Consider the following 16400-nt stretch of genomic DNA (forward strand, 5'->3'; position numbering starts at 1 on the left):
CAGATCCTTTGCTTATTGTTTATTCATGTTATTTATTTTTTTGCTATTAGTTATAGGAGTTCCTTATATATTTTGGATATTAACTCTATCACACACAGTTTGAAAATATTTTCTCCCATTCCGTAGATTGCCGTTTCACTTTGTTTATTGTTTCCTTGAAAAAAACCAGACCCAGAAGAACAAATACTACACGATCCCACTTATATGAGTAATCTAAAATAGTCAAACTCATAAAAGCAGAGTACTCTTATCACAAAATATATAGATAGATAGGTAGGTAGGTAGATAGATAGATAGATAGATAGATAGGTAGGGCAGGGGGAAATTTTTGGAGGCAAAATATATATTTTTGGCATTGAACATAGTGATGGTTTCATGGGTGTATACTTACCTCCAAACTCATCAAGTTGCATACATTAAATATTTACAGCTTTTTTATGTCAATCATATCTCAAAAAAGTGGTTTAAAAAAAGAATGTAGAAATTTGAGCAGAAATGCTTAAGGAGAAGAAGTGGAAGAGAGAAAGTCTTGACAAAGGCAATGCAGGTACAAGGGCCCACAAGATGAAAGGCCATTGGGTGTAAAGGGCTGGCCAGGCTCAAGGGTAAGGCAAGGAGGGCACAGCAAGAAATGAGGCTGGAAGGATAGGTTAGCAGTAGCTGATGCTGCCAATTTGCAAGTGTGGACTTTATCATGGACGCAAATGTGAGCCATTAGAAGTACTGATTATTGGGCGAGAAGGACAATTTTACCATTTTAGAAACACTTCTCCCAGCAAAGTGTCAACATCTTTATTGTATCTTTATTCCAGAATCAAGACAAGTGGAATCTCAACAGAAATGCTTTCCAAAGAGAACAACCAGATGGAAAGGGACTCAGATGTGCGGCATGTGACTCGAGGGTTATGTGAGGTGACCTGTGATGGGCAAACAGGATTGGATTTGTTTTCTCATCATTTCACCCCAGATGGTATAACAAACAGTTGGACCTTGCTGGGAGAACCTAAAAGAAAGTGAGTGAGCAAGCAATGAAAAGATGAGGGACAGAAAATTCACGGGGAAAGGGAAGTATGATTTGAGATGGGAGTGCAGGTGACATGTCCAGGAGACAGCAAGGGGTCCTAGGTGGCCAGAGCTATGCTGTCCAGGGGGAAGTGGTATGAGAGGAGGCTGAGGGTGCTGCTGGTAAGACCAGGGAGGACCCTGTAGGTTTGAGTAGGAGTTTGGGTTTTATTATAAGAGATATAGGAAGCCAGAGGGATGCGTTGATCTGAGGTACGTATTCCGTGGGTGACCTTGGGCACTTATGGAGACATGAGACTGTTGGGGTAGGGAGAAGGGGTACCAGAGGGACCCATGCAAGAGGGTGATACAGGCATCCAGGCAAGAGCAGACGGTGCCTTGGGCCAAGTGAGTAGAGGTGAAGATACTAAAAACATGCACATTCAGAGTTTCAAGAGCAGAAGGGACAAGATTTTCTGATTGACCATGGGATAAGAAAAGGCAAGTCAAGATTCAAAATTTGCCCTTGACTGACTTTTACTTCCCCTTGGGATCTTGAAAAATAGTATTATATGACATGGAGTGTGACCAAATTGCTGACATGAGAAGAAAAGAAGGAATAAAGCCTCTGACATGAACTATATTCAGTGTTCCTCTCATCCCTTGATGAACTCCTGCATCTACACCAGCCCCCGAGGCTGCAGGCTGCACTTACAAAACCACCTCTCCCACACCCAAGTACATCCTGGCCACCTTGTGCAGTCACTGAGCAGAACTCCCAAAATGCACTCACCTCATGCAGGAGGAAAGAAGCTACCTGGGAGAATTCACTGTGCAAACCACATCTATTTGGTCTAGACCAGTGCCAGCCTTTCAGTGGTTTATAAAAAGACTCCACCTGAATGGGCTACACAATAAACCTACTCTATATTGAGTTTTGTGCTTAAAATTAGGGGCTCTGACAAGCTGCAAATTTGCTGGGGCCCAGCAAGGGGGCCAGCCCGGGTTCTGGAGAACCAGCCTTCTATCGAGTGGCTTGGGTCAGGGTTCAGAAAGTTCCTTCATCTCTAAGACAAGGATGTCCTTTCTACTGAGACCCTGTCACAGGAGCACTGTGACGAGAAGCGCGTTGTGTTGTTTATGCGGCACAGAGATCATGCTGTCAGCTGTCATTGCCTGACTGCCCCTCTGAGCCCGGTTCTGTGAGGCTGTGTGGCCAAAGTAGTAAGGAGGACACAGCCTCTGTTCTCAAAGGGTTTGTCCAAATCCCACATCAGGTCAACTTTTGTTTCATTGTAATGATAAGCTAATAATTCTAGCTCTGCCCATTCCCAGATGAATCGGCAAGCATAAAAGGAAAATATTTTTGTTCAAAGCCCTGCTGATGGAAGTTTCAATCAATACTTTGATAATAACTCTCAACACATTCTCCTGCAGTGTTATGATTTGTGCATTCCCAATTTATTGCACAAACTTTCCTTCCCCATGATGACTGCATAAAGAAGTCAAATTAGAATTGAAATTTTGATATAAACAAATAAAATATGGTTGAAGAACTTTCCAATGACTGAGAATATACATATTTTTCAAGTCAACACAACTTTTCAACAAATGAACAAAAAATCTACTCTTTTTCAGTAGATGTTTCTAAGATGAACATCGTCAGGAATATCTGATAACCCAGGAAGAAGTGCATACAAGGCATAATTGACTGACACCTGCAGTCTGGTCAACATTGCTCCCATGTCTCCAGACAGTGACTCACTGCACAGTGGTTTGAGCAAATACAAGACTTGGGGTTGTGACTCATAACTGGAGCCAAATTTAAAGCTTATATGTTTAACACAAGCTCACAAGCTCTGAATTAAAATGTATTTTTGTGGAGACACCACTCTGTCATTGGGAGGAGAAATTTTAGTTTCTGTGATATTGGTTTTCATGTCACGGGTCACAGGCTTCTTCTGTCTGATTTGTCTTGTCCTCACATCTGTCTAGAGAGCACACCCAGGCATGCCAGTGGTCTCTTTAGAACCCTTCATGATACCAACTTACTTCAACTGCATACAAATCTGTACTCCTTTACAGCTCCATCCCCCACACGTTATGTTATTTATGTCACAAATTGCATCTTTATATATGGCATCCCCATTAACATATATTTATGTTATTTTTAATTATATTTTATGCTTTTGACTTTAAATCTTGAAGAAGAATAAAAAGTGGAGTTACAATACAATAATATTGTTTTTATATTTGTCCATGTATTTACCTTTACCAGAGAACTTTATATTTTCATGTGAATTCAAGTTATTGTCTCGTGTCCTTTTATTTCAACCTGAAGGACTTTCTTGAGCATTCCCTGTATAGCAGGCCTAGTGGCAGTAAACACCCCTATCTTTTGTTTATCTGGGAATATCTTACTTTCTCCCTCATTTTGAAGGTCAGTTTTGCCAGATATGGAATTCTCGGTTGACAATTTTTTCTTTCAGTACTTGAAATATATCATCTCACTGCCTCCTGGTCTGTCAGATTTTTGCTAATAAACTTATTGAGGATCCCTTCTATGTAATGAACCACTTTTCTCTTGCTGCTTTCAAGATTTTCTCTTTGTTTTGACTTTTGACAGTTTGATTATAAAGTATCTCTGTGGGGTCTCTTTGGGACCACCCTACTTGGTGTTCAATAAGCCTGTTGTATTTGGACTCCCATGTCTTTCTTCAAATTGGGGAGTTTTCAGCTATTACTTCTTTAAATAATCTTTGTGTCTTTTTCTTTCTTGCTCTCTCACTCTCCCTCTCTCCCTCTCCTCCTGGGACTCCCAAAATGTGTATGTTGGCCACTTGAGAGTATCCCATATATCTGTTCATTTTTCATTGTTAATTTTTCTTTTGCTCCTCAGACTCAATAATTTTAAATGATCTATTTTCTAATCCACCAATTCTTTCTTCTGACTATTCAAGTCTGATATGGAATCGCTTTAGAGAATTTTTCAATTCAGTTCTTATATTTTTCAACTCTAGAATTTCTGTTTGGTTCTCCTTTATGATTTCTATCATGTTGTTGATAAACTAATTTTGATTATACACAATTTTCCTGATTTTCTTTATGTGTTCCTTTAGCTCTTTGAACATATGTAAGAATATTGTTTTAGGTCTTTATTAAGTAAGTCTGATGGCTGTGTTTCTTCAGGAATGGCTTCTGGTTATTTATTTTGCTTCTTTCAATCAGCCATGACTTCATGTTTGTCTTCATTATGTTTTTTTATTCTGTATTTTTGATTCTTTGATAACTTGGGGCCTTGCTGACCTTGAAGGGACTGTCCCTCTCAGGGCTAGCTAACTCCTAAAGTAGGCAAAAAACTCACCTGTGAGTGTACCTTTCATGTACAAACTGATCAACCAAAGCTTACACCCCAGCCACTTCCTTTATTGAGCTCTTTGACTCCAGGGCACTATCCCCCTGCCATAATTACCTCAGGACCAGGTGCCAAACAGCCAAGAAGAGCCCCTACACCTCAGAGCCCACTAAATTATTCAAACTACATGATTCTAATCCTACTCAGCTGCTTACTCTGCCTTGTTGATTCTTTCCTGAAGAAACCACAATAAAGGCTCTTATCTGCATTTTCCCTTTATGCCCTCTGTCATCTGACTGAATTTGGTATTTTCCCATGTGGTCCCTAGCAGCATGGCATGCCCTCTCCTCTTGGGATCTGTGAGTAGTATAATAAATTATTTTTTCAGTGGCAATCATCTCCTGATCTGTTGACATCACTTTATCTGAATAATAATAAATCCTTTATTTTAAATAGCTTTATGACCTTTTGTTGAAAACTGGGCATTTGAAAAAATAGCCAGCTCGCCAAGTCTTGCAGATCGGCGACATGCAGGAAATGATTTTCACTAATTAGTCCAGGGTGAAGGCTTAAGGTCTTCTCAGGCCTTTTTCTGGGTGTACATCTTCCTTGCACCTGTGCATGTGCTTTTTAAAAAATTTCCCCATATATAGGGCTACTTTTAAATATCTCACTTTCCCTAAGAGTCTCACCCCAGCTTCTTCTTGGGGCCTTAACTGTTCTATTGCATTCCTCTATCAGTAACCTCTTGTCCCAGGCATCTGCAGGTCTGTAGTCTTCTTATGGTTTCCACAAGTTGCTCCTACTGCTTCCTGTGGCCTCCCCTAGCCTAAGATCTGAGCCTCTGTTTGTCATCTGAACCCAGAAGGTAGGCATCATGAAACCAAACCCTCAGGCAGCCTGCAGATAGATTAGAGCATTGCAAATTCTGTCTGTTCTGCTCTCTCCAGTTTGCAGGAGGGAAGTGGTGAGTGCCCCACTCTAAACCACTGCAGGCAATGTTGGGGAGGGGTGGGACAAAAGGGAGTAAAAATACCATGAAATTTCCTATCATCTCAATGTGGCTTTTCTGTTATTGGACATTTTCTTGGTTGCTATAGATATTTGACTGAATTCTGGAGCTCGTATAAAATCATTTTAGTCAGTTTCTAATTGTTTACTTAATCTTTCCATGTGGGGAATGAGGGCCTGGAGCTTCCTAGTCTGCCATCCTGCTGACATCTGTACTTTACTCTCTCCATTTGAAAAATGGATTTGCATCTCTGTGGATGCCTGTGGATGTCTATTCTAGTGTGAGAAAAGCTGTGATAGTATCAATCAGTTCTGAAAAGAAATTTCCACTGTTTCTCTTAAATAAAACCTGGCCTATTGCACCTACTCTTCTCCCTCCACCACACTTTGTAAAGGGAAGAGGAAGTAGGAGGGAGTTAGTCAACACTTTCCACTGCTACCTGAAGTTAATGGGGTAAGATCTGGCAGAAAAGGACTCTGAACGCCACATTGGGATTTTGCTGAGGACTAGCAGACAGAATCTGGACCTCCCAGAAGACTGATGGAAGCAACGCTAAAAGAGGTATAAACAGGAAGAGGTAGAGGTGTGACAGCTAATTGCCATTTCAGGACACATGTCGATGGAAAGTAAATATGAGTCCATCATCCTAATCATCTTATTGATTCAAGAAGGTGGGCAATCTTCTGGTTCCTAATAAAATCTTCAGACTATTTCCTACCATTGATGTTCACAGTAATTTTTGTTTCAAATTTCTTTTTATCAGATTTAAATTTCATTATTTTTCAATAGCATATATTGATTTGTCTTCTAATATTACTTGAAGAGATGAAGTGTAGGAAGAACAGAGCCTAATTTAAACAATAAAGTTCAATTTTTTAATATTTGATTAGTCATATATTTATTTTTCCTCAGGAAATACTTGTAAAAGATTATTAAATGGCAAGTTTCATTTCTTACATTCTTATAAAACCTGTTTAGCCCCTCTAAATAAGCCTAAGGTGTTGTTTGATTTCACTTCCATTCCATAATTAGGGGGCTTACCAGACTCTTTGTGTCCCCATAGAAGTGGCCATAGTATAAACGCTATGTATTGGGGTGAGGAGTGGGAAAACAGCCCAGAAGCGTGAGGCACCAGTCCCTACTCTTTTCAGCAAATGTTTTAATGGCCTCCATTCTCCATAACTCCATTTCCTGTTGAGATCATCAGTGATTTCTGGGTCCATGTTGATGTTTCCTCAAACCATTTACCTTAGCACCCTTCATTCCCACCTCTTTTTAGTCACTAAGAAGAACATCTTGTATTTCATTGATCTCAAACAATGACCTTTCTTTCTCTCACTTCATCTTCATCTTCTCCTCTCTCCTCGTCCAACTATGCTATAGATGCTCATCAACCACATTGTGACATCTATTCCCATGCTCCCTTTATGCTCTCCCCAATGAGAAACTCCTGAAAATTGTATTTGCTCTCTCTCCAGTCTGGATCTGGTGACAAGGCATTCCCATTTTCATCTATCCCATCAAAACTTATTCATTCTCATTCATGCTTATTCCAAAGCACTAGAAAGAAAAATCATGTCTTCCTGTTGGTTGCATGCTGACTACATCCACTAAAATCTTATGGTATGTTTAATTGAGCATCTCTTTGACCTTCAGTCATAATTTTAATATGCCTCTGCTCTCTCTCTAATATATTCTTCATATAAGAGGTACTAAAATTTTTGTGTTTCCTTAATTATCTGAGTCCATCTTTGTCCCGTTAGTCTCATCTTCTGTTTATAGAGGTCAAAGCCAGCTGGCATGAAGTTCCAAAACTACCCTCTATGTTTCCCAAGTTTCTTCCATAGGTTCATCTTCACTCCCCCTGTACCACATGAAGACATGCTCACCTTTTCCAGAGATAACTCCTCCATTTGAGTTCTTTCTCTGCCTCTTTCTAGGTATCAATCCATCAATTTTCCTTTCTCCCTTGAATGTTCAAAATATTCCCTTCCATCCAATCATCCTACCAAAACTTCCAATTACTTCTTATTTTACATACGTACAGCCTCTCTTCTCATTCTTCTTCACAGCCACACTTCCATAAAGCAGAGTTTATCTGTTTAGTCTCCTAAATTCCTAAAAAAATCTCTTTCTACACCGTTCCTTCCACTCTGATTTCCATCCCTACAACTCCACTGAACTAGCTTTCTAGAAGTCACCAACCAAGTCCCTGCATTCTCTTTCTTCTTAATGATTATGGAATATTTGTTCATTTTTTCCTGTTCTTCTTGAAATTCTGCCCTTCCCTGGCCTCTGTGCCAAGATCTTCCTGCCTTGGGGGCTGCAGCATCACTGTCTCCTTCCCATTGTTCCACCCACAGCCCTCTTGTCTTCAGCATCTTTGTCTGATCCATGCAGGATCTCACTCAATGACCAGCTTAACCTATCATCGTTATTAAGGTTAAAGCCGAATGGGTTTTACTCATGACCACTCCATTGAATTTGTCTTTCTAGCATTCTGAATCCTGCTGCACATTTTCATCCAATGTGTCATGCAAATCCAGCATCTCTGAACCTGTAAAAATCACTTTACTCCTTCCTTGAAAATGTTTCTCCTTATTTCTTATAATGTCAGCAGTACCAACCAGTTAGTCATTCATTCTTAAAAGCTCAGATTTATATTTTATATCCTTTAATCTCTTCCTCTGCATTTCTGTAGTTGTCAGCTTCTTTAAATTCTTTCCTTTCCCCATCCCCAATACCTCAACATTTTCTTCCATCTGTCTGAACATTATAGTTTCATTTTTTCCCTCCAGATTCACCCTAGCCTTGCCTGAGTTACCTCTTAGTTGTTAGCAACATCCTTCTAATAAGTCACTTGATTGCAACCAACACTTCTCCCTTTAATACATGGCTTCCAGATTATTCTTTCTAACGTATTATTTGGATCATGTCATTCTCATTCTCAAATATTGATAAAGACGTCTATTTTCTATTAAATAAAGGTCATACTCCTCACTCTGTCAGTCAAGGTCAAGCAGAATTTGTCCTCAGATAAGCTTTCCACAGAGATCAACCATTGGTCCTCTACACTCACCTTTATGATGAGGTCAAACTGGACTTCTCCAAATTACTTGAACAGACACTACGATTTCTCTTGTTCACTAATATCTATAATAGTTTCCCGGCATCAGTCAAACTTTTGCCCATTGTTCAAGGTCCAATGTTAGTAACGCAATTGCCCTCTGTGAAGCATGCTCTATTCATGCCCATCAGAAGTTTCCTCTCAGTTTGATGTAGTAGAAAAGCCAAGTCTCTATTTACCAGTTAGTCTCTGTTATCAGCTAGAACTAGAATCAAATCTTGGCCCAGTGACTTAACTTGCTCAGAGCCATAGCTGGTAGGTAATTTCTCTGAACCTCAGTTTTCTAATCGGTGAAGTAGGCAAATTCTGCCTACCTTAGAAAGCTGACAAGAAAATTAAATGAGATAAGGGATGATTAATATCTAATGGAGTGCCTCATACATTTCAGAAAATAAACACCACTTTGCTGCTCCTCATCTGTAGAACTTTTTACTTCTTTTTTTGTTTTTAATATTACCTACTATCATTCCAAAATAATTTCAGTGCCACAAAATAAGTCTATTTTATTAAAAAATTGGTGGAGAAGGGAAAACAAATGTGGAAGAATAAGATGAGGTTAAAATGATAGCACAGTGGGGTAATTGTTTAGCATTTATTTCTATGTGAATTAATGCTGCAAAAAACATATTTTGGGAATAGATTATAATAGATATGGCCTATTGGTATTTACATATCTGTTTTCTTTCTTTCCTTTTTTTTTTTAAGAAATTGAATGAATTTGATAAATTACAACTTATCCCACCCAAGTGAAGCATATAATATCCCCTTAAACCAAAAAATTTACCCTGGGTTCCAGAAACGGACCTGTGTGATTTACCAAAATAAGAAAGCATAGGTAGTGATTCCGTGATCAACATAGATAATTGATGAGTTGAAGGTCCAGCATAAAACAAATTATCATGCTCACTTTCCCAATAGTTATGGGGTTGTGTGTATTGTCTCTAACAGTACACTATATAATAGTGTCTTTAAAAAGAGAAATTATTCTTGCTTCTGTGAGATATTAAAATCATTCAGAGAGAACTCTCAAACCACCTTTTATTCCCTCATCCTACAGATGAGGTCATAATTTCAAGGTTGTAAAGACATTTAGAGACACCAAATAGAGGCAAATAGGGCCCACGACTTTGTATGTATTTACATATGGATTGGCTGCCAAGTAGAAACCTTCTCATCACTCTTCACACCCCTATTCAGAATCTTTTCTGCTTCTTTCACTTTTAAAAACATTGTATTTGGAAAGTAGTAAATTATAAAACATGAAAATTAACATTACCGTATTGTCTCCAATCCACATCAGGGGGTAAGAGCCGCCACAAAATAAGGTTGTTTAGATGATTTAAGTAGGAAGGTAGGGAATGAAAACCCTTCTGATTATACCACACCTAAAAAAGAAAGATAACTTAATGGCTCTCTTGAAATTAGTCCTTAAGTCTATTCATCAGCTATTCTTGGACACAAGGAACATGTGTAAATTAGCTTCAATAGCACCTGAAAGCAGCCCTCAAAGTAATGCTCCTGCGTGGCTGAGAATGAGCAGTAAATTCCAGCCCGCTAACTTTATATTTATCTCAAGCATATAATTTATTGCTAAAAATAGATTAATTTTCCCAGAACAAATGTGAATGTTGCTCTGTAATTATATTCTCACAGCAAAAAAGAAACCTAAGCCCATCATTTTTTTCTTTCTCAGTTGGTAAGCTAATGAAAGTTGACCTGCACATTAAAAGCACAGAAAATGATCAGAAAAAATGATTACTTTCAAATTAATAACTGAACGTGGAACATTATTTCTCAAAATAAAGTGAACATTTGCTAAGCATGGAGAACAAACAGCACGCCTGTCAGATAGGAGAAAGAGGAGAGAGAAAATAGACAGACAATGTTATTAAAGTTGAGATAATAAGTAGCATAAGAAAATATTAATTGAACCATCAATATCTATATTTCAAAATATCAATATTTTAATAAAAAACTTAAAAAATATACTCAGTTGGGAAAGCTGATGAGTGTCTTCAAGAAGTATAATGAATCAACTGGCAAATTTTGGTCTTAATTGAATTGGTTGGACAGCTCATTTCTCTAGATAATGCTGTCTTTTGCAACAGACTATCCTTTTTGCAGAAATAGAGCTGCTCCACAGAAAGTTAACGCCTGGATGAACCTATGCAAGTTCTCACAGATTTTTGCAAAATCAGTACCAGATCTCAAATCACTTGTCTTCCAACCCATTTTTTTTCTACTTCATCACACTATGACCAATCGTTTTTTAACCAGAGTCCCGTGTGGCAGCTATTGTGTTCATGGAAACAGCTAAGTAATAAACTATTGTTCATGGAGTTAAAAAAAAAAAAGCCTATCTACACAAGACAATACTCCCCAATTCTTTCTCAGATGGCCCACTTCTCTAAGCAACTCAGAAAACAGACCTCTTATCTCTTTCATACAAGCTATCATTACTCATTCCCTTCTTCAGATATTTTCTTAAGTTCATGGAGAAATCCCTGCCAATCATTTCTTTCTAACTCCAAGGAGAAAGAAATCTGCTGAGACCTACTAAGCACAGAACCCAGGACATTCTGTGATGCCTTAGGCTGCACCTAAATAGATCTGACAGTGGGATTGTACAACAAAAAAATGTTTAAGACACAAATGTGAATTCACAAACGTGCGTAATTTAGACACACAATTCTGAAGAGTCAGGTAAAGCATGGAGAAGTACACTGAACTGAAGTAGCTGATGTCGCATGTCAGAGATGCATCCACTTCTTGGGCCCAGAACAGGAATTCTCCTCCATACAGATCCATACAGTTATCCCTGACTCTCACCTTCGCCTTTCCTGCTCTCTCTCTCTCATATGCAGGTACTGGCTACATTTCTGGAAATGAAAAAAACCTGGAATTCTGTTAAAGTCAAGGGAGGGGTTGATATAGCAGGAAAACCCTTGCCAGTGGAAACTGGAACCTCCCACTTCATTGTCCTGACGTTCCTCTCCCTCAAGTCTATACTCACTTAACTGTTTAACTGGAGGAAAAAATATGAGCCACAATGACGATCTTTGCCCTAGATCAGGGGTTTTCAAATGTAGTTTCATTTCTTTTGTTTTAAAAGCAGGGTGATTTGTTTTTCAACCTCACAATGACATAGAACAAGGGTACAGAAGCCAAAATGGAGCTGGAGTGGTGGAGCTGGGAACACAGGAGTCTGCTCTCCCCCCTCTCGCCCCTCTCTCTGCAGGCTCTGTGGCTTCTGTGTTGGATTCCATTTGTGGACCCATTTCTTCACATTCCCTGGATCTATACCCATTGTCATGTGACTTTTGTGCCCTCCCACTCTGACTCTGGGCTTAGCCACATGATTTGCTTTGGCCAATAGAAAATGACGCAAGCAGAGTTTGAAAAGCACTTGCATGTTCCTGCAGTCCTTCTTGTGCCTCTGCTGTTGCCATGGCAGCGTGCCCAGGCTGGCCTGCTGGAGGATAACATGCTCAAAGCAGGACCGAGTCCTCCACCACCAATGCAGTTGAAGCCATAGGCCAGCTACCCAGCCAGTGATCATGACCGACCACGTCAGTGTCACTCAGCCTACAGGAGCAGAATCCGCAGACTCATGAGCTAAAAGAATGTTCATTGTTGAGGCCACTGAGGTTCATCCTTGCTTGTTATATAGCATTACTGTGACTACAGATAACTGACACAGAAATTGGTGCTGGAATGGAGGGTTACTGTTGCAAAAACTGTAAATATGTGACATTGGTTTTAAGATCAATAAGTGAGTGATAGAGAGACAATCTTAGGAACCTTGAAATATATGAGAAAACCCTTAGGAATGCTGGAGAAAAAGGGCAAGAAAATTGCTGTAGATAACTGAAAAAATGGTGATCGATATTACGCAGCATCATAACGTGTGGTAAAATTGTCATCTGTGGTAACTTCAGAGGTAGAAATTGTGTCCAACAACTTCCTGACCTGGGTGTGGAGATCTCCATGCAAAATATTGAAAGAGATGGCCCTAGAATAAAGATCTAGTCAGGGGTGTGGCAGTGAGAAGCTCTGTGAAGATCGCTGAAAGAATTATGGTGCTAAGTGACCCTCTGAGGGGACAAAAGAACTTCTAGGAACCTAAAGGGTGTTGCCTGGTAGTACCTTGACAGTCCCAAAATGATTAATTTTAGAGAGAGTGCATGTTTCAACAAGAACCCTGAGTGTGCCGTAAGGACCTCAATTAGATAAATAGCCTAGAGGGCCACATGGGGAGCTAAATCAAGAAGGCACTACCCCACTGGACTAAATGTGAAATGGAAATAGGCTCTGGGAATCCAGCTCTCTACTGGCTGAGAAGTTTCTCAAAAGGCATATTTGCAAATGTCCTCTTTACACGTGGCCACTAAAGGTGACAGAAGAAGTATTTGGCAGAGGCCAGACTTAAGAGCCACTGAGAAGGTGGAAGTAAGGGAACATTCCCAGGGAGCAGAACCAGGGCCTAGTTAAGGAGCATTCCCCATGGTAGTGAGGCCTGGCACCCTTTGCTAAACATAGCCCACAGCAGCCCAACCCCCACAGATCCATGCACTGAAGGGAACTTTTACTATTGTTGGTTTGCGGTGGTTTGCTAGGTAGCATTATTTTGGCAATGGATGATTGATTCAGAGTTTAAAATGTTCTTGAACTTCCTTTCAGTTCTATAAATTGGCCTTTACTTGGGAAACATCTAATAAATTCTTTACGTAAGCAATACATACTTTATGAGGACATTAAAATGAACATTTAAGATTTAGCAGAGTTCAAAGGAAGAGCTTTTCCTTCTTTTTTTTTCTCTACCAAGAATGGTTTTCTAAAACACTGGACCAAGTTCTGGAGATAAGTTGTGAGATTTCCTTCCCTGCCAGCCCAGAAGTCAGGATACAATAAAATCCAATGACTGAAGGAGGAAGTTAATCTCCTTTTAGGAATATATTATGATACTTCAAAACAGACCTTTCATGTCAGGAATCCTGAGTAACAGTTCCTCAGAAAAGCAACTAAGTAGTTGTTAGGAAAAAAAAGATCACTTGATGGATATTCTAAAATGCATCAAATTCTGTCTGGAAATAGAATGTGTGCCAAACACGAGGAGGGAGATGTGTGTGTTCATCCTTTTTATCCAGAGTGCATACATTCTAGAGGGTATTTTGATTAAACAAACTGAATGCTCAAGCTGTGAATGAATATATTCATCGCAGCATTATGCACAATAGCCAAGACTTGAAAGCAACCTAGGTGCCCATGAAGGGACGAATGGATAAAGATGTGGTATATATACACAATGGAATACTACTCAGCCATAAGAAAAGATGAAATCCGGCCATTTGTGACAACATGGATGGACCTTGAGGGTATTAGCTGAGTGGAATAAGTCAGAGGGAGAAAGTCAAATACCGTATGATCTCACTCACAAGTAGAAGATAAGAACAATGACAAACAAACACATAGCAACAGAGATTGGATTGGTGGTTACCGGAGGGGAAGGGGGGAGGGAGGAGGGCAAAAGGGGGTAATTAGGCACATGTGTGTGGTGATGGATTATAATTAGTCTTTGGGTGGTGAACATGATGTAATCTACACAGAATTCAAAATATATTATGATGTACACCTGAAAGCTATATAATAATCCAATGTTACTGCAATAAAGAAAAGTTTAAAAATAAAAAATAAAAAGCGATTTTATAAATGGTGTTCAAAATAGCTGAAATTCAATAAATGTACATTATTTTATAATGTGAATCTGTTAAATATCATTCAATAAAAATTTTTAAAACTATTAAAAAAAAGATGTGAATGAAATAACTCATAGAGGTTCCATGAGAGACATTCTACTATGCAATGAATTTGTTCATATTAAGCCTATTATACACATTTTCCATTTTTTCTTCAAACGGGCTATGAAAATGATACAGTCTATGCATTATGAATGCACCCTCAAGGCCATAGTAAAAGGCTGGTCACTAATGACTGAAAGGTTAACGCAATAATTTGACATGGCATCTACCACCCTTGGTGCTGTAGGAATTTCCGACAACAGATGTCCTCTTCAGCCCACTGCAGTGTGGTGATGACTTGGCTTCCTGAGGAGAAGCTCACTCACCAAAGGGCCAGATACAATTTGTGTGCATGTCTGTGCTTTTAAAGTACACGTCAAACAACACTAAAACTACAGGAGTCACTACTCAAACACGTCGGTACAGAAGATAATCTAAACTTTGACCAAAAGGAGTAAGTGTCGGGGAAACACCTAGATCGAGTGCATCCTTATCCCAGAATCAGAGATCCCTCTGGGGAAGCCCTGGCTGCTGTACCCTAGACATCAGAAAGTGAAGCCACAATCATCTGCCATAAATAAGAGGGTTTTGATTTGAATGGATTAAAAAGTAAAATATTCTTAGAGGAAATGAACAGATTCTCTTACAAATTAGGCATATTTTAATAATGACTATATCATACATTCAAAAAGCCAGTGAATGTATTTTAGGCTACTTTTCTGTCAAGCTATGGATCTTGATATTTTCATATAAAGCTATAAATCTACTTAAGTGTGTTGCCTGCCAAGGAAGAGAGATTTGAACAAACCTCAGCTGATGGAGGGATTTCAGAACAGTCTGCACAATGACTTAAATTTTTCATCAGGGATTACATTGTGAAATACAATTGTTAAAACTTTCTTCAGGGGTTACATTGTGAAGTATGAACGTTAAAATTTTCATTCAGGATTACATTGTGAAATACCAGTAAAGAGCCTTTATTCCACTGAGTAAACCTCCAACACGCACAAGCCCTTATCCTGATAAGCTTTTCCAGGTTCCCATGAAAGTCCCCACCACAAAGTAGGGAGGGTGCCATCCTGGGCTCACATAGACTGACCTTATTTCATTAGTTAGATGACAGGTTTACAAGGAGACACAACACTCCTACAATCTACCCTCTCCTGATTTTTCTCTCTTAACTGAGGCCCACACCAGACTATTTCCCCCGTCACTGAGACTGAAAGCTTTGAATCTTCCATTTATCCTCATCTTAAGGTTGTGTTGACTTCTTTCCTTGGGAAAACCTGCTGTGATTCATGGCTTCTGAGCTCCTATTGGCGGCTAAAGCCATCTTTCTTCCATTCCAGCTCTCCTTCCCTCACAGCTAAAGAGCCCTCCCATCTACTCTCGGTGATGCCAAGGGAAACATTACTAGTCACAGGAATAGCCCCGGCAGGGCTTGAAAATCCAGGCCCCTATAAGCGGTCCTGCATAGTTACCACCGTGTCAGTGTCAGCTCTGGGTTCATCCACCCTTGAAGAACAGGAATATAAGCGCATGTATGGAAGAACTCTTTGCCCACCAGGGAAATTAGTGATGTTTCCAGTTATCCTGACACTGGATATCTTTAAAAATAGATTATCATTTGCTTTACACCTATTAGGTGAATCCCAGTCTTAACAAAAAGCAGTAACCTATTTTCTATATTTCTATACATTCTAAAGGGAAAAAATTCATTTTCTCTTTCAAGGGAATGTTTATGTACAGCTGTTTTTATTTCACAGTAACAAATACTGGGATTTGATTTGATTCCTCCTGTGCCCACAAATATATTTGGATATCAAGTTTCCCTAAACGCTTTCTGAATCAGGAAGAAAAACATTATTACCTTTGCCAGAGTCTTTAGGTTTGACATATTTGAATTTGCATCTTGAACTTGATCAGGGATTTGCACTCCAAAAGACCAGCCTCCAAGCCTGTAACAGTAAACATGGTGTCAGTGCCTTACTCAGGGAGTGCCAGGATTTCCAGCCAGAGGGCATTTCACCACCGACTGCAAGAGTTGGAATGGCATTAAAACAGTAGCCAGCTGAGCATCCGTCCTCTATGACACAACCACACAAG

General features: G+C 39.4%; 1 protein-coding gene across 1 annotated transcript in view; it reads right to left on the bottom strand.

Moving 5' to 3' along the window:
- Positions 1-16400, bottom strand: part of ABCA13 (ATP binding cassette subfamily A member 13) — a 416147-nt gene that overhangs the window by 127636 nt on the left and 272111 nt on the right. The window contains exons 47-48 of the mRNA XM_014828402.3: positions 16165-16252; positions 9773-9881 (exon numbers count right to left, since the gene is read on the bottom strand). Of these exons, the coding sequence (XP_014683888.3) occupies positions 9773-9881; positions 16165-16252 (197 nt within the window). The remainder of the gene's footprint in view (positions 1-9772; positions 9882-16164; positions 16253-16400) is intronic.

This window comes from Equus asinus, chromosome 1 (genome assembly GCF_041296235.1).
Source record: "Equus asinus isolate D_3611 breed Donkey chromosome 1, EquAss-T2T_v2, whole genome shotgun sequence".
NCBI lineage: Eukaryota > Metazoa > Chordata > Mammalia > Perissodactyla > Equidae > Equus > Equus asinus.